The 25,898-nt window shown below is 43.9% G+C and overlaps 1 protein-coding gene across 3 annotated transcripts in view; it reads right to left on the reverse strand.

The window, feature by feature from the left end:
* Positions 1-24,968, reverse strand: part of SPRED2 (sprouty related EVH1 domain containing 2) — a 92,234-nt gene extending 67,266 nt beyond the window's left edge. For 2 of the 3 annotated variants that reach the window (XM_039532475.1, XM_039532474.1), the window contains exon 1: positions 24,576-24,968. In XM_039532475.1, the coding sequence (XP_039388409.1) occupies positions 24,576-24,622 (47 nt within the window). In that variant the 5' untranslated portion in view covers positions 24,623-24,968. Of the gene's footprint in view, positions 1-3,953; positions 4,030-24,575 lie in introns of those variants that run through there. The other variant, XM_039532476.1, reaches the window with a different exon arrangement.
* Positions 24,969-25,898: the final 930 nt, after the last annotated feature.

Below are 25,898 nucleotides of genomic sequence, written 5' to 3' on the forward strand. Positions count from 1 at the left end.
AGGAAGAAACTGTGCAGTACTTCTTCAAAACAAGTTACTGGTATTAAATTAGTTAGGCTCCCACCTTGTGTCTTGTTAGTGTATTGCATGCCAATTAGCGTGCACTGCACTGGGGGGCCAGTCTCCATTTCCTTCCTCCCACCTGCCAATAATTAGTATACCAGGTACTTCAGGCTACAGTCAATACTAGCCCCTCAAATCCCAGGGGGGGAGAGATAGCTCAGTGGTTTGAACATTGGCCTACTAAACCCAGGGTTGTGAGTTCAATCCTTGGGGGGGCCACTTAGGGATCTGGGGCAAAAATCAGTACTTGGTCCTGGTAGTGAAGGCAGGGGGCTGGATTTGATGACCTTTCAAGGTCCCTTCCAGTTCTAAGAGATAGGTATATCTCCAATTATTATTATATTATATTTTAAAAAAAGCATTTAAAAGATTAAAAGCTATTAGCAACTTGCTGAATAGCTGTGGAAAGACTGTCAGAGGCAACCCTTCTGCACCACAGTCATTTTTCAATCGTGTGCGCTATCCCAAAACTACATTCAGAAAGTCCTGGAAATCCATTTTTAAAAATACGCTGCATTCATCATGGTTCTCAAAGAGAGCTCTGAGCAAAGGCTAGTCAAAGACCTTGTCAGTTTGCTTATCAGAGACCAGCTCCTCTGGAGAGTCTCATGGCTTCTAGATTTTGTACAGGTATGGTTGCCTTATGTCGATGAAGCCACGATAAACCATTCTTTCCTTCATCCGTTCTATGTAAACATTTTAGATAATGATTTCTAAGGAATCAATTGCCTTCGAAGTTCACTGTGCACCTTTCTCCCTGCCTTTAAAAAGCCCCTGGTTGAGAACCACGTAGGTCTGGGACCCTAAGGGGTCCACGAGCAGGTTTCAGGGGGACCAATAAGCAGGGCCAGCGTTAGACTTGCTGGGGCCCAGGATAGAAAGCTGAAGCCCCATCACATGGGGCTGAAGCTGAAGCCTGAGCAATGTAGCTTCGTAGGGGCCTCTGTGGCATGGGGCCCCAGGCAACTGTCCTGCTTGCTACCACCTAATGTCAGCCCTGGCTTTTATATGAAGAAAAACAGATTGTGGCACAGGTGGGCCATGGAGTTTTTATAGCATGTTGGGGGGTTGAGGGAGGCTCGGAAAGTAAAAGATTGAGAACCCCTAAGTCTAAGAGGCAAAGAAAAACCAAACAATTAAGTCAATCAGTATTTGACACCAGCACATACTTACAGGGAAACTACTCAGATTCATGCCAACTTAAGTCAGTGATACTGGGCTATGTCTACACAAGCCCTTTTGTCAGTAACATTTTTGTCGGTCAGGGGTGTGAAAAAACGCACACCTTGGACTGAGGTAAGTTTCACCGACAAAAGTGCCCGTGTGGAGAGGTCTCCTGCTTAGGCTGCTCGTTGGAGGTGGTTTAATTATGCTGGCAGGAGAGCATCTGTAAGGTCCATAGTGAGAAACATTATTATTTTAATCAGCTACAATTGGTTAGTATCACAATAAAAGCATCCTTACGGGTGAAGAACTTATATCGGTGAATAATTAAATCACACCGTGTTTTAATATGTGCTACAAAGAGCTGCAGGAGACACATTAAAGAGCCACTTGCAGCTCGTGAGCCTCAGTCTGAGCAGCACTGTTCTAAGCAGAAGACATGAAAAGTTTGCTGGACACCTACTAGCTCAAAGACTAAATCTACAACTAGGGAGATGCCAAAGACAAAGGTTTGGCTTTGTTACTGGGGACCACAAAAACTCACTGATGAGAAGCCCATCACCACCCTGACCAGCAAATGCTGCTAAAGAGGAAGGTACCAAAAATGTTGCTTGTGTTCTACTTGGGACTTTTTATTTCTTACCCATCTGTGACATATAGGTAGCTCATAGAATTTCATGCTCCACCCACCCTCTATAGCTATTGAAGGGATTGTTGTCTTTCTCCTGCCTTCCAGACTCCTGGGGCTGCTCCTGGCAGCCACTGAGGAGGGGTGGGGGGGGTGGACAGGATCTCCACCATTTTACAATTCCTCCAGCCTTTATTTTTTGGGTGGTCCTTCAGTGCCTTGCTCTGATGCAGCTCTAAGTTTTTCCAAACAGCAGTATGAAATGGACATGGTTCTTCTCAGTTTCACGTTGCTCACATGGTTCTGGAAAACAGTAGCAGTTAAACTGACCAGAGTCTTATTTCATTCTGCTGGTGTTTGGCCAAGCAATGCAAATAGCACTGGTTGAAGAGGACACTGCATTGGTTCATATTGCTCACATCTGTAAAGTTAAATTTTATCTTATGTCAACTGACAGCTTAATTTTTTGGTTCAAGTCCCACTGCTTGTTAGGGCAAGTTATTCACCTGAGGCAAGTAGATTTTTCAAGCTTAAATCAGAACATGAACCACACTGAAGAACTTAATAGTTAACTGAAATACGGCACCAACTCAACGTATGTTCTGAACGTCTCTCAGGATGGTGAAACTCCAAGAGTGGGAGTAATTTGGGGCGGGGAGGATTAGTGTTTAATTTTAGGGAAAAAAAAAAAGGAACATATTCAGCACACCTCTGAGTCCAAACAAAATTATTCTGTCCAAATTCATGTTTAGAGGGATCTGCAGCATGCTCTGAAGTTGTGACATGCCCAATTCACATTTTAGCACCTTCTGTGGCATGCTTTGGATAGGGACTCAGATGACAAAAGTGATACATTTACAGGTTTATGCAAAATGCTGCATCCATGAACCTCATGTAAAGTTCGCATAATTCCTGGAGTGTTTGAATTTCTCCAAATTACTAATTGTACATCTGTGGCAACCCTATCTGTGTTAGGCTTTTTCAAGGGAAACTGTACCTTAGATTCAAATATCAGCTTAAAATATTTGGTAAACATGACAAGAGAGCTGAAATAAAGAAAAAGTCAACCAAAATACCTATAGCTTTTGCTTACAAAACACAAGTTTGGAATCTAGACAAATGCCTATCAGTCATTACTAGTCTAAATTAGAACAATATCTTTACAATATCAAGTTCTGACATGTCATGGGAACTCATTCTGTGTTTGTAAACCTGAATGGGTTCTTTGAGGTACCAAAACTTGAACGCAGCCAAAGGGCTTGCTGGGAACTGAAGCCTATTACTACACAGGAAAATTTGGATCTGCAAGCCACTCCCCAGTCAGACAAAAATATTGGGAATATGTCTTTGCATAACAGAAGTGTTGGCTTCAAGTTAAGAACACAGAAAATGGCTTCGAGATCAGGACCAAAAAGGGACTCAAGAGAGAACCTCTCCACTGAATGATTTCATCCAAACGGTGGTTATACAGAAACACACAACAACTAGCCACAGGTTTTTGTTTGTTTGCTTTGTGACTGGAGGAAAAAGAGAGTCATTCACAACTTACCATTTTTTGAACTTTCAGGCAAATGGCTTTAACAAAGTGAAACCAAATCTACAATGGGACGTTACTACACACAAAAAAACCAAGGTTTTTCTTGATTATGCATATGAGGACTTTAGTAAAGGCTAGTATTTTGATATCCTTGAATGGATCACAAACCCACATTCCTACAAAGTATCTGTGTGTACTGATTTTATCCAAAAATGTCTTGCACATATGTGTGGTGTGACAAAAGTTTCTCCTCTACCTTGGTGGGTCCTGCGCTTATTGGCGGATTTGCTCGCCTCACAGATTCACCATGTGGGTTGGGAAACAGCCCAGGGACCTTCTCCTCTGGTAGAAGCCACAGTCCAGGTCAATTCCTCCTGTATCTGGTCAGAAGTTGGGAGGTTTGGGGGGACCCGGGCCTGCCCTCTACTCCGGGTTCCAGCCCAGTGCCCTGTGGACTACAGCTGTCTAGAGAGTGCCTCCTGTTACAGTTGCACGACAGCTACAACTCCCTGGGCTACTTCCCCATGGCCTCCTCCCAACAGGACCTTTCTTTATCCTCACCACAGGACCTTTCTCCTGGTGCCCGATAATGCTTGTACTCCTCAGTCTTCCAGCAATATGTCGTCTCACTCGCAGCTCCTCATGCCTCTTGCTCCCAGCTCGTCGCATGCACGCCACAAACTGAGGTGAGGTCCTTTTTAAACTCAGGTGCCCTGATTAGCCAGCCTATCCTAATTGATTCTAGCAGTTTCTTAATTGGCTCCAGGTGTCTTAATTATCCTGCCTGTCTTAATTGGTTCTAGCAGGTTCCTGATTACTCTAGTGCAGCCCCTGCTCTGGTCACTCAGAGAACAGAAAACTACTCATCCAGTGACCAGTATATTTGCCCTCTACCAGACTCCTGTACCCCACTGGTCTGGGTCTGTCACAGTGGGTTTACTCCTTTGGGATTTCCCCTCTCCTTCCCTCCCCCAAAAAACCAAACAAACCCCAAACCAAAATTCAAGGTCTATGGTTTGTGGCTATAACATTCACTAAATTATTAAATACAAGCTAACTTTCAAAGACACCAGTTGTGATGATAGTTACTCTGCTTAACTAAAGGAAAGAAATTCAGAGAAAGGCTGGCATCTCCAGTCATTCCTGCACTGACTTATTCATTGCTTTTGCAACTCTAAACTTAAGGACAAAGTGGCATTTTAAACAGAACAACCTTCCTTCTCCACTTTCACCTGTGTGTGACACAACCATGACACAGAGGAACTATTTTAAATATTTGTGGGATAATGTAGGGAGTAACTAGCAACAACTAAAGGTAGGCGAGTGAGCACAGGACTAGGAGCCAGGAACCTCTAAATTCTCATCATAGCTCTCATATCAACTCCCTTGGAAGCTGGGGCAAGGTAACAGTCTCTCTTCCTCAGTTTTCTCCATTTGTAAAAGAGGGGAATCCCCTAGCTTACAGGGTTATAGAAGGCTCGACTGTTTGTAAAGCAGTTGGAAGATGAAAAAGAACTATTGTAAATAATGTGATCACAATCTCTGCCATTCCAGGCCTTCACCTCTCTGGAGAAAAGCCTACCAAATGCATCCAACCAATACGGCTATGTGCACAAATGGCAGAGAGAAGAACATGTAGAATCAAAATCACTAGTGGTAGGACTTGAATCCAGTATTGTGACATAAAATACCATGCCACTCTCTTATACCAACTCCTCTGAACGGATGTGTGTAAATATTTCCAGTTGCTATTGTATCTGGCCTGAGGCAACTAATTATTTGAAACAGGCAAGGTTCCCATTGTGATTATTACAACTCCTCCTGTTTTAAAGAGATACTTTCAATGAATTCACAACAAGCTTGAATGACACGTTTGGCAGATGTCAGCCCGTATTATGACTGGTATGCATTACATAATGAACCTTTATGATCATTAAGATTAAGATGGAGTCCAGATTTCTAATATTCCACTGTGCGTACGTTGGAACACTTCTACGGAAGTCAGACCAAGCCTGATTCTACCACCCTTACTCACACTGCATAGCACACCATGCTAGGCAAGTATCAGAGGGGTAGCCGTGTTAGTCTGGATCTGTAAAAGCAGCAAAGAATCCTGTGGCACCTTATAGACTAACAGATGTTTTGCAGCATGAGCTTTCATGGGTGAATACCCACTTCGTTGGATGCAAGTACTTGCATCCGACGAAATGGGTATTCACCCATGAAAGCGCATGCTGCAAAACGTCTGTTAGTCTATAAGGTGCCACAGGATTCTTTGCATGCTAGGCAAGTGGTGCCATTAACTTCAATAATGCTATCCGCACAGTAAGATACCACATCTTGTCAGCAAGGGTGGGAGAACTGAGCTCCAAGATTTTGCCACAATACGGAGGCCAGGTCAACACTCAAAAGTTAAGTTGACCCAGCTGTGTCATTCAGGGTGTGAAAATTCCACACCCTGAGCGACATAGTTAAGCCGACCTAACCCCCGGTGTAGATGGTGCTAGGTCAATGGAGGAATTCTTGTCAACCTACCTACCGTCTGCTGGTGAGATGGATTAACTACATTGATGGGAGAATCCTTCCCGTCACCATAATGAGTGGCTACACTGAAGTGCTACAGCACTGCAGCTGTGCCACTGTAGTGTCTCCAGTGTAGACTAGCCCTGAGATAGCAAGATTCTTGTGAATCTGCATATTTGCATACAGAGAAGTACAGATTACAGCAGGCCTGCACAACTCGTAAAGCGGCAAGGGCCATATTACTCCAAAGAAAACAGCTGAGGACCGACCCCCCCCCCCCGAACCCCCTGAAATACACCCCTCCACACGCCACCAAGCCCCACTGAAATACTTCCCGCCCCCCTCCAGGCACTGCCCATCCCACGGAAACAAACCCTCCTTCCCCAGCGCAGCCCCACCGAAACAGCGGTATTGAACCTTGGCAATATGTTATAGTGGGCCCCTAAGGTAGTATAATTAAGGTAAAAGAAAAATGTCTTTTTGCTAGAAGTAGAATAAGATCTTCCCCCCACTTTGTAATCAATTGCCCTGTTGAATGAATGAGGTGTGAAGGAGGAAGGCGTGGAAGTCAGCACCTCCAGACAGCTGCAACCCTCGGAGAGGGGATGGGAGCCAGACCAGATCAGTAGAACAGGTCAGCCACCGGCTCGCAGCTCACCTCCTCAGCCCCCCTCCACCGCCGCCGGCTCACTTGTTCCCCTGCCACTGCCCGCCCACTCGCCTACTCAACCCCCCGCAGGCCGCACAGTGAGCCCACCTACTCACCCCCCCCGCAGGCCGCACAGTGAGCCCACCTACTCATCTCCTGTGGGCCGCACAGTGAGCCCACGTGGGCCGCATGTTGTGCAGGCCTGGATTAGAGCCACAGTAAGGGATACCGTGCAGAGGGTGCGCCAAGCTTTACAGCATCCCTAGAACTTTAATTAATAGCAAAATAAGGCTGAGGCAATGGATTGCCAAGGATCCAGTTTAACCCCTTTGGTGGTTACATGCACGTATCATAAAAAGTTGACTCTTAGAAATGTTGCCCTTTTCAGATGATGAAAATTAGTTGGACCTCGGCTTCATGGCCTGTAACGCTACATGAAGCAAGAAACAGTCACTCAAAGGCACTGCACATTCCATGTCATTCTTTAAAGAAAGTGACTAAGCCAACAATTAAACTAGTATCTATAGAACATTCATCAGTTCTGGGGAAAGTTTTCATTCAAACAATAACTGCAGGCATTTCAGTTCAGTACAAAGCGTTGAACTAACCGAATTCTTCATTCTAAATCTGGAAGTAAAGTGCTCTCTACACAATACGGATTTTCTTTTTGGGGGGGCGGGGGAGGTATGGCTTGTGTTTTGATTGGTGGCAGCCATGCTGCTTGCCTCATAATATTTTATGTATAATATTTTACATGAGAAGAAGGTCCAGCATTCTTCTACGTTCAAGATGAGTTTTAATGCCATTTTCAAAGTAATCTTAACACTTTGTTCCATTTAACCTTCATTTACAACATATAAAGGAGGCCTCCTCTTTGGACACAAGCTCTCGGCCACTGTCATATGGTCATCCCCTAAACAACTGTCTTCTCCGCATCCAAGGGGTGCACCTTCAGGTGCTCTTGAATATCTTTGCAGGTGACTACATGAGCACAGTAAGCGCAGTTTCGAGCATCTGCTTCACAACACCGAGCTGCCACAATCACTGCAAAGAAAAACACAACCCAGACTACTGGCATGGAATAAGGAAGGGACTTGGTTGAGTATGAACAAGGACATATTGAAACTTATTTAAATGGCAGTCTGAGCTACAGAAAAGCCTGCCAAGTGCTTGGTTTCTGTATAGGAGTTTGAGCCAATTTTTTTTTTTAAACTAAGGAACAAACTAATATCCAATATCTTTTAAGCGAGAATCCCCTTTAGTGAAGACAGGAGTAAACATCTGGCTACTCTACTGTACCACAGTCTGCATGACTTTGGTTAGCAGCAGAAGGCTCTCTTGCACACAGCCAGGTTACAGAAGCTAAGAGTTACTGTTTTACACAGATCAAAGAGAGAGACTTCTTGACCTCCAAGAAAGTCAAAGTCGCATCAGATGAAAATGTCCCGATGAAAATTTTGGAGTATGAAGGAATTCTCTACCTGAAGCAAACACCACATGAACATGGGCAAAGATTACTAAAATCTGAAAGATCACGTGGACTGTTCCAAATAAATCAAACACCCAGTATCTAGCTCTCTTATGCTCCATGTGAACTTTTTAAACAACAAGCTCACTCATTCATCGGGAATTTGGAATCCTACGAAAGAGAAGCAAGATTTGAGCTCGTAAGAGGCTTAAGTCCCACTGACTTTCAATTAAACTTTTGCAAATGGGACTTACATGCTTTTAAAATTTTTTACCCCTTATCAAAATTGTCCTTGGAAATAACTTGTGTATTGATTGTTATTATAAATCAGTCATTGAAAGTGGCATTCTTAACTAGCATGCAGTATGCTGCTTTAGTTCACATTACAAAGAAACAGACAATAAAAGATGCAATACTGATCAATGTAACAGGTCTTGGGTGGCCGAGCAGCCTAGTGGTTAGATAACCTGGCTCTCAGCCTCCTGCTAGCTGAGTGGCCTCAGCCTTTAAGGCTGGGGTGATGGTAGGGGGACCCAGGCCCTCCCTCTTCACCAGGTCCCAGCCCAGGGCCCTGAGTATGTCAACCCTGAAGAGGGAGGTTGATGTCCCTCCTGGCAGGGAGTCAGAATCTGCTGCCCTGGGCTACTTCCTACCAGTCTGTTCAGTTTGGGGTGTGGCCCCTCTAGTCCAATCTACCAGCTGGCTTGCTTCCCACAGGATTCCCTCTGGGGCAGGATGGTGCCTTGCTGCGGTCCTAGGCTACTTTGGGCAGGACAGCTGCAAGCTGGTGAGGGCAAGCCTCACAATGTCTCTGAGGTTTGCTCACTCAGTTTCCCCTTACTGGGGGGGTTCCTCTGCAGTCTCTCTTGGCTGGGAAACCAGTGCTTACTTCCAGGGGGCAGCCCTGACTAGCAGGCACCTGTGCGCTACCCCTTCAGGCAGGGAAACAGCCAGCTCCTGCCTCTTTGCCAGTCAGCCCTGAACTGAGCTTCCTTCTTTTATTCCCCCTCCAGGCCTGTCATTGGCTGCAGGTATGGTGGGGTGGGGCTAGCTGGGCCCAAAGGCTTTCTTTAACCCCTGCTGTGCTGGCTGGCAGTTTCTCTGCTTCATCACAATCATTAACACCACAGCAAGTTAGAGGAAAATTATTCAAAGAAGCCTAGGACTAAATCCATTTTCTGTTGAAATGAATAATGAAAACGTATGGGGTCCTTCACTCAGGTTGAAGAGGGCATCAGTAGGGCTTGAGGGGCTTGTTCCCCTTCTCATCGTCAGTCATTGCACTAAGGTGTAGGGTGGAATGCTGCTCTTCAGATTTTCACTAAACTAGTTTCCCAGAAAATTCACTTGCAATATGAGCAGGCTGCTGATGTATTGTGTGCCCTACAGTGCCATGGATTTATGTTGGGTTCTGGGTACACTTGCCTACAGCTGCAGCCTTTCATGAAGAAACATGCTTGCCAAACAGACAAACAGATAAGCAAGACATCTAGCTGATTGTCTTAAATCCTCCGGCAAGGTTTTACTCTCGTAAGGTATGTTTGTGGGAGTTGTATTTTAAGGCTTGTGGCTAGACCTATGTGAAAAAAAGTAACCTCTTTCACAGAAGATTTTGCTACTTGAAATTTGGTCCAAGGGCAGTCTGCCCAGCAAACTATCCTGAAGATGTAGACACTGGAAGCCCAGAGTCCCCAGTGGGCTGCTGATGAAGTGGGAGGGTGAGCTGGCAGGCATGAAACCAGGAATAAGTAATCCACCTCGCTGAGAAGCGGTAGCTAGGTAGACAAAAGAATTCTTCCATCAACGTAGCACTGTCTACATGAGGGTTATGTCGGCTTAACTACAGTTGCTCAGGGGGGTGGATTTTTCACACCTCTGAGCAATGTAGGTGGGCAGACCTAACTCTTTAGTGCAGACCAGAACTAACCATTAAAGTATTATTTAAGGATAATTATTCCCCTTTGAGAAACATACAGAATATTTTTCTATTAGCTACTCTGGACATCCATACAGTTTCTACTTCAAGTATTTTATTCAGATATCAAGAAGCTGTTGGTTACAGGTGTAACACTATTCTTTGTCCACACTTTAATATCCACATTAAATATACCTCAAAGGCACCAGTGTAATCAGGAAAATAAAGTCATTTAATAATTATATCACCAACATCATTAGAGGACATAGGCACACCACGGATATTATTTTGTAGCAGTAACATCTAAGAAGCAAGTTACTCCTCATGCTCACTGCTGGTTTATAACAGTGTTTTGTTTGCCCAGATCAAATGCCCGAAGTTCCCTCTTTGAACTAAGTTAAACAGCCACCTCTGAACTATGCTGCATGGACTCCAAGGCAAATATATTTTATTCTTCCCTTCAAATGCAGATAGTGTACATAAAAAAAATATAGCAATGAAATATTTATTGGCATGTGTTCTTTTCTGACCTCACAGCATGTTGGGATGAGCTGTTCCTCTGATAACTTGATAAAGATAGCCTGTACTTCCTTAGTGATATGAGTGCTCATGCACACACTCCCAAAATGACAAGCCCACAAGAATTATTTTTTCACTGAGCTATTATTAAATATCTGGATACTATTCTGACTAGGACACAAGACAGTATGAAATTGTACTACCCTTTTAAAGTGCTGAAATTTGTTATATTTGGCTAGCTTTATTCTGGAGTCTGAGAATAATCACGAACTGTTACAGAGCTACTGAAATTATTATTAGTTTAGCATCTCATATATGTGTGCGCATGCACAAGGGAAGAGCACATGAGATAAAAGCCATAGCCAAGGTATCATAAATACAAAATACTTTATGGATTTTAAGTTATCAATACACAACATATCTTTAAATTCACTACAGTTAGAAACCTGGGAAAGATTCTTGGGTTAATGCTACTATTATTTTGAAAAATGAATTAGAAACTGGTTAAATGAATAATCTTTTGCATTAACTTTTTTTAAGTAAATGGTTACAATGTATTTGACAGGTCTGCTAGTTTATGAACATTTCAGTTTGCTATATAAAAGGTGTACTTATTTTCTGATATGTACTTTTATCAGGCAATTGGGGGGCAAGGGGGCATTGGAATTTTGTTTTTAGGCATTTCCAAAGGGTGGTCTGCAACAAAGTTTAAGTCTGGTTGTTCCAAATAAGGTCGAGGCATACAGGTCGGAATTTTCAGAGGCACCTAAGGGAGTTAGGCCCTTGCCTAACCTTAACTCCCTTAGACACCTTTGAAAAACCCAGGCATACTGATTTGTTTTACAGGTGCTCCAAAGTTATGTTCCACTAGCTCCAGCTTCAAGTGATGCCACAACTATCAAGTGCCCCACTGGAACCAGGCCCATTAATGGAGACACTTCCCCCTTCTCCTCATTAACTATATACATTATTGAATTCCAAAAAGCTATTTTAAAAGGTAAAGGCTATTAGTAACCAACCACTCAAAAGTCTGGAAGTGTCAGAATTGAAGTTGCCCAGGCAACTTTAATTTGGTTCCCTGGCGCACATACACTATGGGCATGTCTACACTGCAATAAAAAACATGTGGCATCAAGTTTCAGAGCCCGGGTCAGCTGACTTGGACTTGCAGGGCCAAAAATAGCAGTGTAGACGTTTGGGCTGGGGCTGGAGCCTGGGCTCCAACACTCTGCAAGAGGGGTACAAAAGACAGCTTCTTGTGTGAAAATGTTTGTAAAACAGACACAAGGATAGAGTCTCACCCTTCTATTTTTTGCTTTTGTTGATTTATATCTCATTTAATTACCTTTATATTTTTAAATCCTCTTTTTGAAAAAGCAATCCACCTACAAGAACGAGAGTGATAATCTCCGGAAACCTTATGACTTATTAAATTTAAACTGCAAGATGCAAATCATATAACTACATGAAGAACTTGTAAAAACATGAACTGACTTGACTAATGGCTCCAAAATAGCTGTTGAGGCCTACTGTGTAATTTGTTTTTAGGAAGTATTTTTAAAAGGCACATCACCTCTGTGATAAGATCTTTACAGCCATTATAGTTTATATAAGTACATGGAAAAATGTTAAAGAGAAACCAGTCTCGCAAAACCCTCACTAGTGGACATAGTGCTTACAATGAGAATATTCCTATAACCTCCTGCAGCATTCAGTCCTCAGTGTGTATATTAGACTCCACCTAAAAAAGATGCTACATACATACAATATTGCAGGTCTCATTAATACAGAGTCCTATCCTGCAGATAACTAATAGTTCTACTGATATCTGGAACTACTTGGTTACGTAAAGTCACTCATATGCATTAAGCATTAGTAGGAGCTGTCTCTCTTTATTTACATGTATGTCTTCAAGGAAAATAAGAATCATGATTTACAAAATGTCCTTACAACCACCACCACTTTCCATTATTAAAATGGAAAGTATTTAAAAGTCTACGTTACTTTTTGTCATTGATGCTATTAGCTTACTTTCTGCATTTCAATCAGCTGGCACCATAAAAATAGACTGGTCTTCATCACTTTTGTGAAGTCAGTTTCTAATCAATTTAACTTTCCGGTTGTCATGCACAATGCCACAATCTCTGGTTTGAAAATATGATGGGGAAAAGTGTATTTCTTTAAAATAACTGTTTCTATAGGATTTATGTCCCTGGATGCTTTACTAATCTCCACTTTTGTAAAAGCTTACTTTTTAGAAAACCTAATTTGACTGACAGTATCTCTTATTTCTAAGTTTAATTGATTTTATTTGGACTAATAATTTGACAATGTTCATTTTAAAACCAAGTTGATTTAAGACATATGAATACAAAAGAGTATCAAAAGCACTCCTTACAAAAAGGACACATGCCAACATAATTTACTACCTTTACTCTCTCCTCCCTCCAGCCACTGATAAAATAAATAAATAGTCTCATTTTAATAGCATGTAAAGAAGGGGAGGACGGGCGGGAGAATACAACCAGCCTGCTACCTTTTGTGCCAAGTTTTAGTCAGGAGTGAATTATGATGGCAGAATTATAAATCCTAAGAGATAAAGTTTCCACTACAAATTTTTAAGTATAAAAGCACCAGCATGTACCACTAAAATGTCAGGCGTCAAACTACTACAGTCTGAATCGGACTACCACGGACTCATTGTGCGGCCTTGGGTGAGTCACTTAGCCTCTCTACCTTAGCTTCCCTACCTAAGAGACAGAGTTGGTAATACAACAGCAAGCCTGCTGTGGCAGTGAAGTTAACTATCTTAGAAAGATGGTACCAAACTTTGAACATGTAAAGTTCTATATATTTTACAGAGTCCTTAAAATTAAATAAATGATTTCATAAACTTCTGGGGCTCAAAGGATTAGATGGTCTATTTACCCTCATACAAGCATTTAAAAGTCAGTCTATTTGTAAATAGCTTGCAACAGCCCATGTAGAAACCATGCAGAAATGTTTGAATTTATGCTCTCATTAACCCTCTGGATGCCTACTGGCATCCTTCCACTGCACTACTTGGCTAGCAACATGGGGAAAATGTGTAGCTGGTGCTTTCAAAAGCAGTTTTAAAGATCATGAGAGTTACCAGCTTTAGTTCCAGTGTTGCGGGTTGTCAATTCCCACTCTAAAGTCAGTAGGTAGCAGTCCTGTTGCCAAAGGAGAGGAGGATGTGCAAGAGGAAATACACTGATGGCCTGCCCTTGCTGCAACCGAATATGGAGTCACAACCTTAACTCACTTTTGTCTCAACTTGAGGCAAAACACACTCTTCTTTATATGTTGTAACTTGAAGTATTAGTAACCTTATAGCAGCTTCGGGCCATACCTTTCTGCTCATAAACCACATAAACAGGTAGATTACTTTCCATGTGTTAAAATGCAGGAGCACCAAATTGTTAAGACATGTTAATGAAAAAAAATATACTGAAAACATATGTGAATTAGCATCCTGGCTTTCACTGAACATAGCACGTAATATAGTCAGCTATGGAAGCACTGTGATAGGGCGTTAAACACCACTCAGAGAACATTTGGTGTCACCCAGCAGGGACCACTCTATAGATGCTGTTTGGCAGCACTTCAGCTGCAAGAAACAATTCAATACTGATTTTTCCACAATGCAGACCACTTTGCCTGTTTGTTTCAGAGTGGTGTTTAAAAGAAAAAAAATAAATGCATACAAGAGGAATGCCTAGCAGAAGGGTGAATGGGTGGCCTTTTTGAGTTTGGGAGATCTTTTTAGAACTGCCTTTTCCATTGCATAAGGACAAAAGCAAAAATATACCATACGAGTCAGTGAACTATAGTCTCGTCTGGAGACACTAGTTCAAAATAACCTTTAGGTCACATGTGAAGTGATGTTAGTGGTATCACTCTAATCCTCAACGTGCATTAATCCAGAAAATAAAGCCACAGTTTAATACAATTACAAATACTGAAGGCAAGGGAGGAACCAGACTGGTGTTGTAGGCCAAGACTGAGGACACGTGGTCAGCTGTTTGGGGAAGCACAAAAAGAGATTTGCTCTAGCTTTTGAGACTCTTCAGTGCCATCATCAGACTTTCATGAATAAAATTTAATGAAATTTTAATAAAAATGAAACCAATATTTTCCCCATGATAGTAACTATTACACATCCCTGTTTAAAGTAGTACATTGGCAGTTAAATTATTCAATATTATAAAATTACTGAACAGGAAACTAATCTCGCTCAGCTACTAATAGTTTATTAAAGTGATGCTATACATTTCAATGTATGAGAAAAAATAGAGTCCTGAGTGTTTTCTAACAGAACTTAGACTAATTTGAATCTTTCAGCATATTTTTTTATTCTGAATAATACGACTTTTAAAATCTAAATGTTTCCAAGTCTTCACCTGCATTCAAGTGCTAAGCAGAAATCAGCTCTTACAAATTTAGGCCCTGATCCAGCAATGGGGCTCCAAGTGCAGGGGTCTGTCTGTACAAAGCAGCTTGCAGGATGGGAACCTTTACTTTCACCTAGTACTTACTGATATTTAAAAGTTGCCGTCAGCCTTTGCACAAGACTGACTGTAGTGGGAGTCCCTCATAAAGATCAATGGCTGGATCTGGCATCAGCGGACTCTACCTGCCTTGCCCAAATATTGCAAAAGATGTCTGCTCTTGCTGAGAGAGGAACACTGTTCCCAGAGAGAAACAGATACAGGACGAGGTAGTTCTAAAAATAGTTTTGAAAGTCCTTTTAACATATATGTAAAGTCTTAAAATAAAATAGGTTAGATTTAGCTAATATTTTACTAAGGGCATTGCATAGCTTATTGCCTCCATAGCTGCTAGGCCACAGATACTGCACAATGGAGGCTGCTTCTTACTGAGGTAGCTTTTACCTCCTAAGGTCAAAAGCATAGCCCGTCAATGGTGACATAAGCCCACTTTCTTCACAAGTTAGTTTGACAACAAAACTGCCCTATGGCTACTTGGCTTACACGAGTGTCGGAGATAAAGGCGAAGCCCAGTAGTTTTGGTACCGAGTTGTGAATCCCCCAGCTTGTCAAAATGAGGAAAGTTCTTTCCTGGCTAACAATCCATTAGTCAGAGAGGGGTTTGTAACTGGGCCACAAAGCATCTTCCCCTGGCTGTCCACTCCTTGACAGAGTTTACCCAGAGTGTAGTAAGGGGGATCTTCGGCCATATATTCCCCTTAAAGTTACACTTGGAGAGAGGATGGGTTTTTTGGTTTTGTCCAACAAGAAAGTTATATGAACACAGATGAAACAGGCCAACGACTAACATGGATTCTAATTTGGCAGTTTGAGAGTTGGTTAAATCTCAAGCAATAGGTGGTAGCCTGGTTAAAAAAATGAAATGTATTTACAACCCTGAAAGTGAGTTTATAATATTGTTTTGTGATGTAATTTACTTTTAAGGTAAGCATCCAGTTCTACTGCATTGAATATCTGGTATTCAAAAAGGTATTTGACTGGCATATGTAATGGGCTCATTAAGAGATACTCTTTTCCTCTATGGCTAGTCAAAACAGCAAGCAGAGTAATTTTGGGCAACATCCCTTTAAAAAAGGGGGGGAGGGGAAGAGGATTTTGGAAACAGAAGATTCTGAGGCAAGAAAACTGAAATGCAGTGATGGCAGGTTTTCCCTTGGGAGGAGGAGAGAGAAAGCAGCAAGTGATGGAACAGAAACAGGGGAGGAAAGGACAAGTGTGAGAGACAAACAGTGTAAGGGAAGGGGGCTAAAAAAGGGAGCTAAAAAAATTATTCTTCAGAACAAAAAAATGAAACAGGAAGAATGTGAGCAGAAAAGGAGAGTGAAAATTCCACCTAAAGAGAAGAGTGAGCAGTTTATTATCTCTCTGCAGAGAGTGTATGACATGTTCAAACTGCTACCTTTGTTTAACTTCACTGGGAGAAAATTTTCTCCCAATAACCATATTCTTGTCTCTAAACTAAAAATTAAATGTAGCAAGGGTATATAGGTGCAGGGGCAATATAGTCGGCACTCTGATACTTCATTTAATACAGTGCAATCCTTTCAGGGCAGTGAATAACAACATCTGGTACCAGAGTAGGTGACTTTGGGCTACCCACGTAGTATACATTAGCTGAAATGTTCATCTAAGGAAAATTTCTAGAAATAAAGTACAATGATGTTTTTTTGGAAATACAGCACAGAATTAAGACTTTCAATAAGGTTAAGTTTCATATCCTAAAAGCATTTATGTTACATTACATAGAAACTTTTGAAAAATGAACAATACTTAGTAAGTTTTAGCCAGGCATTTGTTTTATATTATAACAGTCCCACGATGGAAAGACAGACTATCAGTGATCATCATTTATATTGTGGTAGTGCCCAAAGCTCCAGTCAGGATCAGGGTCCCAATGAACTAGGCATTGTTCAAACTCTCAGGAAAAGAGAGCCCCTTCCCCAAAAAGCTTACATTCTAAAAGACATAACACACATGAAGAATAGGGAGTAAACGGATGCAGAATTTAAATTATCAAAGTGATACCTGGCACAAACCTTAGGGCTTGTCTGCATAGGGAAATACTCCAGCGTAGCTATAGTGGAAGAATTATTCTGGAATGAAGTCACTTTCATTTCAGAATACAGCATCCACACAGGGAGTTAAACCAGTATAGACACAGCAGAATACTTCTAATTATTGCACTATAGCTATGCTGGTCAATTTCCCCATGTACACAAGCCCGGTGTTTCTTTTTAAATGGGGTTGGGGGTGAGAATTAGTAAGGCCAAACAAATGCAAGGGCAAAAGGAAGGGGAAGAAGAAGGGAGAGGAAAGGAGGAAAAGTGTATGGAAAGCAGGGACAACAAGGCAGAAAGCAGAGGTATTAAGGGAGAAAAGCAGGAGTCGTCTGAGGCAAAACCATTGGCAAAAAAAAAGTGTCCCAAAATCAAGTTGTAAGAATCATAGAATATCAGGGTTGAAAGGGACCTCAGGAGGTCATCTAGTCCAATGCAGGACCAATGAAGCTGACATCACAGACTAAGAGTTTGGAAGATGCCCCACTACCCCTAGCTCCTACTAGGGTTGAGGAGGGCCTTCACTTCTAGTGGCTGGTTCTGCTCCTGGGAGCTCCTCCTCTTCTCTCTAGGCTTTATGACTGTGGAAAGGCTGCAATACCCCCTCTTCAGTTCCTGCTGTGCATAGTGTATATTTGTTGGTGATTAAATTTTCAGTCCATTTCAGTCTATTTGGCAAAGGAAATAAAGTGCAGGGATTCTCCTTATACTCCTATTTGCTAGATTTCAATCCTAAATATGTAATAGCAGTGCAGTGAGGAAAGAGAAAACCAAGAGAATTAGCCATCCATTCACCTCAACAAAATGGATAACTGGCCTAAGTATTGCGTTTCTGCCTCTCTCTGCACAAGATGCAAAATCAGGTAGGCTAGTAATTCACTCATATGTTTCATTTAGTAGAATCTATGAAATTATACTCTCACATCAGAGCCTACATACCATCATTTCTTGCTTTCTACACTACCATGGCAGTTTAAATACACAAACTGACTAGTCTGTTCAGCAAACAGGTTACGTATCAGAGACTCTGCCTGCACCTGTAGTTTCTGATTATGTACTTTTGTTTATCAGTTCTGTAACTATTTGTGTGCCCACAATGTAAACTTGTAGTCGTGTAAATTTCAGTTTCTCATATGAAGGCATTATTCTGCCTTTTAACAAACATGCACAATCCACTGAAGTCAACAGGAGCTGCACATATCTTCTTGAGCAGACTTAGCCCCAAGACACAAGGATATATAGGGTACAGCCTTGCAAGGCTGCAAGTATTCTTAATTCCTTGACTTCAGTGGAAGTTGAGTGCACCCAGAATATGACAGGCTTGAGCCCATTTTATACCATTTGCTTTGGATTTGTCCCTCTGAAGACATAAAAGGTATTCCACTGCCTGATGACTCCTCTCCCAGGTTTTACCCAACTGGAGGATAATTTCCTTTCCTCCAGCACCGTGCGAAATGATGAGTAGAGTTCATTTAATAAACTTGACAGTGTGTGTTGGGAAGCAGAGGAATTGGGTGGCTCAAGGGATTTATGGTGGCTTTCAGTTTCCTTTTGTCTCAATGTCACTGGTTCTAATATGGCTCAGTCTGAGAAACTAAAAGTGAATGCTATGCAATGGTGGTTTGCTGGCCCAACAAACAAATTTATAATTTAAATCCAGCTCTCAGAGAGCTACATTAAAAACATCCCACTACATTGGATACTCTTGTTTGGAGTGTCAAGATTTAATAAACCTGCAGAGGAAATAGACCTTTCAGTCCTTAGTGGCAGTTTTGCCAGATCAGAAATGAGGCACATTGCAGGGCAGTCCATTGCCCCTGCCTGGGCTGCATCTGTTTTATAAGTAGCAAACCACCTCTAGGTTCCAGGGCTGTCAATCTGAGAACCACACTTGCCCAGAAAAAAAACCAAAAAAGCGTTTAAAAGGATGTATGGACTATGGACTTTTTTGTCTAACTGACGGCAAATTATTTGATTCTCCTTATCACTTTAGCTTTCCAATACCTGAACTTGCTGTTCTTGTCTGTAATTAAGAGTAAAGTGCTACCTCTGGTGAGAAATATGGTGCACTTCTACCAGTTCTGTTCCTCCCCTGTTGTCTTGACTTCTCTTCCTTTTGCCTTTCTCACTTGACCATGTGCCACATACCATTCCCATAAACCATTCAGGATGTAGTATAAATACATAAACAAACAAACCTATGAATCCCTTTAAAGCCCTGGCCTGGGATAAGGAAGTAGAAGGTGCTAGATTCAATTATCACATCTCATTAAGAACTTCCCTTGAAAATAGTTAGTTCTCAATGTAATTGAATACATTAGCTAGTTATTTGTAGTATTTTTTAAAGTAATGTATAAACCTCAGAAATAATCATATTACATTTTTAGGCCAAAAAGTGAATGGTTAAATTTTGGCAAGCCTGCATGTCCTGTCCCAAGCGCAAGCAATAATGTCATGACACACAGTATGGCCAGTGTCTTCCTGCACAGCTCATACTCATGACAAAAAAAAAAAAAAAGCAATCAGTTGTTTATTACATCTAGGAGAAAGCAGTCAGTAATGTGTAATAGACAAAGTTACTCTGAAAATGAGACAAGTCTAATTCTACAGGGCAACCTTAAAGCTTGAATATTTTCAGTATTCACAGTAAGCACAGTGATGATGTATTGCTCTTATTTTCAGTGGTGAGTGGGATCAGTGTATCTGATACAATAAAACCAGCTGCAAAACATGCCAATGCAAAGTTAATATTCCACTTTAAACTGTTATTTGAAACATTTCAAGAGGATTGCTAGTCATATTTGCAAAGTTTGGGATGTGTCTCTACTGCAGGGGTAAGCAACCTATGGCACGCATGCCGAAGGCAGCACGCCAGCTGATTTTCAGTGGCACTCACAGTGCCCGGGTCCTGGCCACTTGTTCGGGGGGCTCTGCATTTTAATTTAATTTTAAATGAACCTTCTTAAACATTTTAAAAGCTTTATTTACTTTACATACAACCATAGTTTAGTTATATATTATAGACTTATAGAAAGAGACCTTCTAAAAACGTTAAAATGTATTACTGGCACACGAAACCTTAAACAAGAGTGAATAAATGAAGACTCGGCACAGCACTTCTGAAAGGTTGCTGACCCCTGCTCTACTGTTTCTAGGACCAAGTTTCTTCAAGGTCAGCACCCCATAGCATAATTGCTACAGACTGCAAAGCAACTTTGACACTCCTAATCAGAGTCACAAACTATTTGCTTCCCAGCCAACTTAATGCCATGAATAAGCTACAGGTGGCTGGTGGAGGAGCTAAGGCCAGTTTATTTCTGAGTGAGATCAGCCACACAAGGGTTTAATGTGCTACATCTTCACACTTTCAGTTAATTTGCCTTAATTTTCCTGAGTGTCCCCATATAGACAAGCCCTGAAACTAACTTAATTATCTTGACACAGAACAACAAACAATGCTACACACAAACACATCCTCATTTTCTGACCTTTTCCATTTAATTACTTCCTGTGACGACTTCTGGCCGTGGGGGTATGCATCATGCTCAATGAAAGTAGCATTAAATATAACTGATTTTTGTACATGCAAATTCTGATGGAATCTTATATTCTTCCCAGTGAAACCCGTAAACACATCACCAGCAACATGTAATAATAAATTAACATCTGTACTGAACATAGAATCAACTAACCTATATTCTTCAATTGTATAGACCATTATAGTACTTGCTGATATTTAAAAGCTGCCATCAGCTTTTGCACAAGACTGACTTTAGTGGGAGTCCCTCATAAAGATCAATGGCTGGATTTGGCATAGACAAGTATAATGGAATGGCCCAGAGGAACATGGAATTTGACATTTTTTTTTTAAATGTCTCTTAGCTTCAACTCACTCAACATTACATCTTAATTAGGTTTAAGTTTTATTAAATATTCACAAGCCCGTTAACACCAACATGGATTAGAAGTACTGTGGTGATATGCTCATAGTGTACTCAGAGAAACTAGAATAAGCAAATCAGAGCCGGATATCAAGGGCAAATAGAAGAGCTTATTACCACTGTTCGGAGAGCTTGAGGAAATTGATCAGCACACCGGTCCTTACTTCTTTTTACTGAAGTGAAAAACAGTGTACAAGTCACTACTTCAGCAACACTATCCATCAATTCAGGATAGGAGGTGAAGAATTACTTATAAAGGAAATTACAGAGAATATTGAAGCAAGTCATAATGTAAACTGCCTGAATTGTACTGCAGCAATCCGTGCTTCACTAGGAAAACATGATTACTCTTGCAAATACTTGCTCAGGATGTTTAATGATGGTAAGTGGTCAGGACCTCTGTTTTACATTTGACCTGAAAGACAGGACCTCCAACAGCCATGATGACAATTAGCACTTTACTGGGAAATTGGTTCAATAGTTACCCAGACTAAAGAGCGCTGCCCACTGAGTCACCAGCACTACTTCCTCTCGCCCATGAGATTTTCTTGTAAATCACACATTTAAGTAATGGCCAGGGACAGCTTTGCTTGGTTAAACTGTGAAGATCCTAGGGCAAGCTGGTGTGGCATCCTTCCCATTCCCCCCTCAAAATAAAATAAAATAAGTCATGAGTTAGTTTCCTTTTTAAAAACATGACAGAAATGCAAGTATAAGCAGTGAAACAGTTAAAGGGAAAAATGATTCTAAAACAAATCAAAATGAACCACTGAAAATCAAAGCATCAGATTTCTGAACAGAATGCTCTCAATTTTCTAATATGCTGTTTTAAATCAACATCCATCCTGGCTGCAACCCCCAAATGCACTTAGAATATTCTGTCATCTAATACCATAAAAAGTAAAATATTGTTTAACTAGATAAAAGAGCATAAATAAATACATAACCACTAACTACCTTAATCCACTTTAAACCAGGAAGTTAATTTCTCCACTACAGACTAACTATGCTTAGACATGGCCTAGCAGACTGGAAAGTGTGGCAACCATTATTTGTAATACTACTAAAAAAACAAACAAACCACCCTACAGTTTGTTTGGTTTAAACCTAGCTTTATTAGTGGAGAAAATCCATATGATAAACTGGACTATTATTTGGAAGAATTGTCATAGTCTGCTAGACTTCAACATAATTTATCACAATTTCATAAACTATGCAGATATTTTACGGCTTCTCCATTGAGAAACGCCAAAAAATATAATCCCTCTTAACACCTGGGTTGAAGTTAAAAGCCATTTCCTTCATCACTCTGCAACAACTTGATTTAGTGTGGGTTTGGTTTTTAGCTATAGTGATAACACAGTACATGCCACTGAACCACCATTTCTATTGTAAATAGGAATAAAGCTGTACATTTTTTTACAATGTTTTAAAATACCTGCAGTAGTCATTGTAAGTATGGCTCTAATGCCAAATACTGAAGCATATACCTGTTTTATAGGTTGAGACTCATTTTTCTGTCTGTCAAACCCAGAAAAAGATAGCCAGGACCAACGTTTTGGTGAGTACATCTCTTAAATAGGTTTCTGTAATATTGTGATAACATCTTTGTTAATTTATTTTTGAGACCAGTCCTCTCAATAATTATGAAAAAAATGCAAACATGGTGTCCCCAGCATTTACCCACAAAACGATCTTGTAGAAGTATTAATCTATTTATTTGCAAATACTGTTAACACCGACAGGTTTAACTGAAGAACACTTACAAGAAAAAAGCATTACAATATTGGTGGATTTCAGCTCTTTCTATTCTATTGCTATTGAAATAGAAATGTCATGTAACAGTCTGAGTTGTATATTAAATATCTTGTGCATTTTATTGATGACTACCACCATATTTCACTGGAGGAAGGTTACATACCTAAGACATGATCCAGCAAACACAAAAAAACATGTTCTTTATGTTTATTTAAACATGCATGTAAGTGACTGCAGAATCGGAGCCATTATTTTAATTGCCACAACGGAACAGTTGAATAAGTTATACCACAATTACTTTTTTCTTCAAACATGTCAAATCAAGATTTCTGGACAAAATGTGAGGGCATGGGTCTGAAGAGCTCATTACTAAATATGCATACAAAGACTGTAACCAGCAGAGGATAATGCACTTTTAATAGGCATTTCCCCACACCAATTACTTTTAAGCAGGGTCCAGTGTTATTTTATGGTTTGACATTTAACCTTTTATTCATGTTTACTACCATTCCTTGAATAGGACGTGCAAGGTTCATTAGTTGCAATAGGTGTATAGGCAGTGGAATCCCCTAGTCAAGTGTGGATACTGCGATCCTGCATAAATCTTCACACAAACCAAAAGGCAGGAACTGCTCTTCCGAGTGCGTTGACGATCATCCGAATTAGGGGCAACAGTAACAATATCCTCCCCACGTCTGCGAGATTACACCTTCGACATCGACCGCCCCTCGCCTGTGCTGCAAAACTGAGTCACTTCCCCTTCCCCTTCAGCGCAGCGCATGGAGGAGGGGGTGGTCTGGGGCCCACAAGTGGGTTTTTTTTCTCCCCAAGAAGGAGAGCTTCCCAGCCAGGCAAAGTCTCTCCCCGCCAGGCCCTGCGGGCAGCAGCCGTGCACCAGGCAGCCGGAGCGAGTGAATGGGACAGGCTGAAGGTTACCGGATTTATGAATGCCAGGATCATGTGACAATAACGGGAACCGTCTTATTCACAAACAGCCGCCGCCGCGCCACGGGCTGAGCCGGCCCACGGGGCAGGGAGAGGCGAGCTCTGCCCCTGCCCGGCGGGGGAGGCAGAGCCGAGTCCCAGCCGCCTTCACGCCAGGGCAGGCTCCGCGCGAGTGTCCCAGCCCCCGCCCGCAGGCCAGGCACGCTCCGCCGGGCGCCCCGCACCTCCCCGCCACCCCGTTTGCACGGGACCTTCCCCCGGGCCCACGCCGCGGCTGGGTCCCCGCGGCAGCCCCGCCGGGCGGCTCCACCAGCGGCCAGCCCCGCCCGCCGCGCCGGGCCCTCGCCCGCCCGGACAGGGTATTTTTTTTTTTTATGAATGAAAATGTGGTATGCAAATGAGGGCGATTCAAGAAAAAAGAAATGGCGGATGTGAGAGCCGCAGCGCGCACACCCCGGGGGAGGGGAGGGGACTGCCCAGGCTGGAGGCACTGGCGGGGGGCTTCCGAGAGCCAGGCTGGGCGAGCAGGGCGCAGTCGGGCAGAGCCCCGGGGGGGGGGGGGGGAGCAGGGTTAGTAGGACCGTTCATACAGCCGAGGCACAGACAACAACACTGGGCCTCCCTGGCCGCGGGACCTTCCTGCCCCCTCCCCCCAGCAACAAAGGCTGCACAGCCACGCACCGTGCACCCAATGCACACAGCAGGGGCCCTGCAACCAGCCAAGGGAGCGGGCTGGGCATGGCTGCAGGGAGCAGCAGGCACGCACCGCCCCCGCTGGCCCGGCCCGGCCCGGCCCGGGGTACCCCCGCCGCAGCCCTTCCACGCACAAGTGCCGCAACTTTGCCCTCCCCCAGGTGTTTATCCCCCGTCACTTACTCGTCTGGGTGGGTTTCCTCGGTCATTTTCTCCCCCTCTAGGCTCATCCCCCGCCGCGGGCAGCCGGGCTGCGCCTCCGCATCTTCCTGGGCTTCACATTGCGGGGGAGGCCGCCTGGCTGCGGGCGGGGGCCTGGCTCGGGGCGGGGGTGCTGGCCCGGTCAGCGGGCGGCGGCGGCGGCGGCACGAGGAGCAGCAGCAGCAGCGGCGCCCGGGTGCAGCCGGCGGCCCCGCGCGAGCCCCATCCCCGCCTCAGTCACTCCATGTCCGAGGCGCGCCGCCGCCGACGGCAGGAGGAAACTGGGCGGAAGCGATGACGTGATCGGGCAGCCCCGCCGCTGCCAAAGCCGCCGCCGCGCGGCAGCCTCCAGTCCCGCCGGAGCGCGGGGACGGTGGGGCCCGAGCGAGCCGGGGAGGGAGGAGACGCGTCTGCGAAGTAGGACCTCCCCCGACCTCCTCCTCCTCCTCCTCCGGCCGGCCGGGCCCAGGCGTGCACGGGGCGGTGCTGCGCCAGACCCCCGCCCGCTGCCCCTGCCCCCCGTAGCCCCGGCCGGGCCCCTCCCGCTGCGTGGGCTCCCCCCCCACCCGTGTAACCCCGGCCGGGCCCCTCCCGCTGCGTGGGCTCTCCCCCCCCTCCCACCCGTGTAACCCCGGCCGGGCCCCTCCCGCTGCGTGGGCTCCCCACCCGTGTCACCCCGGCCGGGCCCCGCCCGCTGCGTGGGCTCTCCCCCCCCTCCCCCCCGTGTAACCCCGGCCGGGCCCCTCCCGCTGCGTGGGCTCCCCCCCACCCGTGTAACCCCGGCCGGGCCCCTCCCGCTGCGTGGGCTCCCCCTCCCACCCGTGTAACCCCGGCCGGGCCCAACCCGCTGCGTGGGCTCCCCCCTCCCACCCGTGTAACCCCGGCCGGGCCCCTCCCGCTGCGTGGGCTCCCCCCTCCCCCACTAGTGTAACGCTAAGCAGGCCCCTGCCACTGTGCAGGTTTCTCTCCCACCCGTGTAATGCGGATTGGGCCCCTCCTGCTGCGTGGGCTCCTCCCCCACCCGTGTAACCCCGGCCGGGCCCCTGCCACTGCGTGTTTCTCCCACACCCATGCCAGCCAGGCCCCTCCTGCTGCATAGGATTCCCCATGTAACCCCAGCCCTCAGTACTGTCTGGGGTCCCCCAGATAACCACAGCGGAGTCCCTCCATGCTGCATGGGATCCCCCTGTGTAACAGCTGGGGTCAGGGGATCTCTGGGCTGCATGGATCCCCCCATGTAACCTCAGCTGGGCCCTTCTGTGCTGCACGGGATCCCCCGTGTAACCTTAGCTGAGTCCCTCAATG

The sequence above is a fragment of the Mauremys reevesii genome, linkage group 3, assembly GCF_016161935.1.
Source record: "Mauremys reevesii isolate NIE-2019 linkage group 3, ASM1616193v1, whole genome shotgun sequence".
Lineage (NCBI taxonomy): Eukaryota > Metazoa > Chordata > Testudines > Geoemydidae > Mauremys > Mauremys reevesii.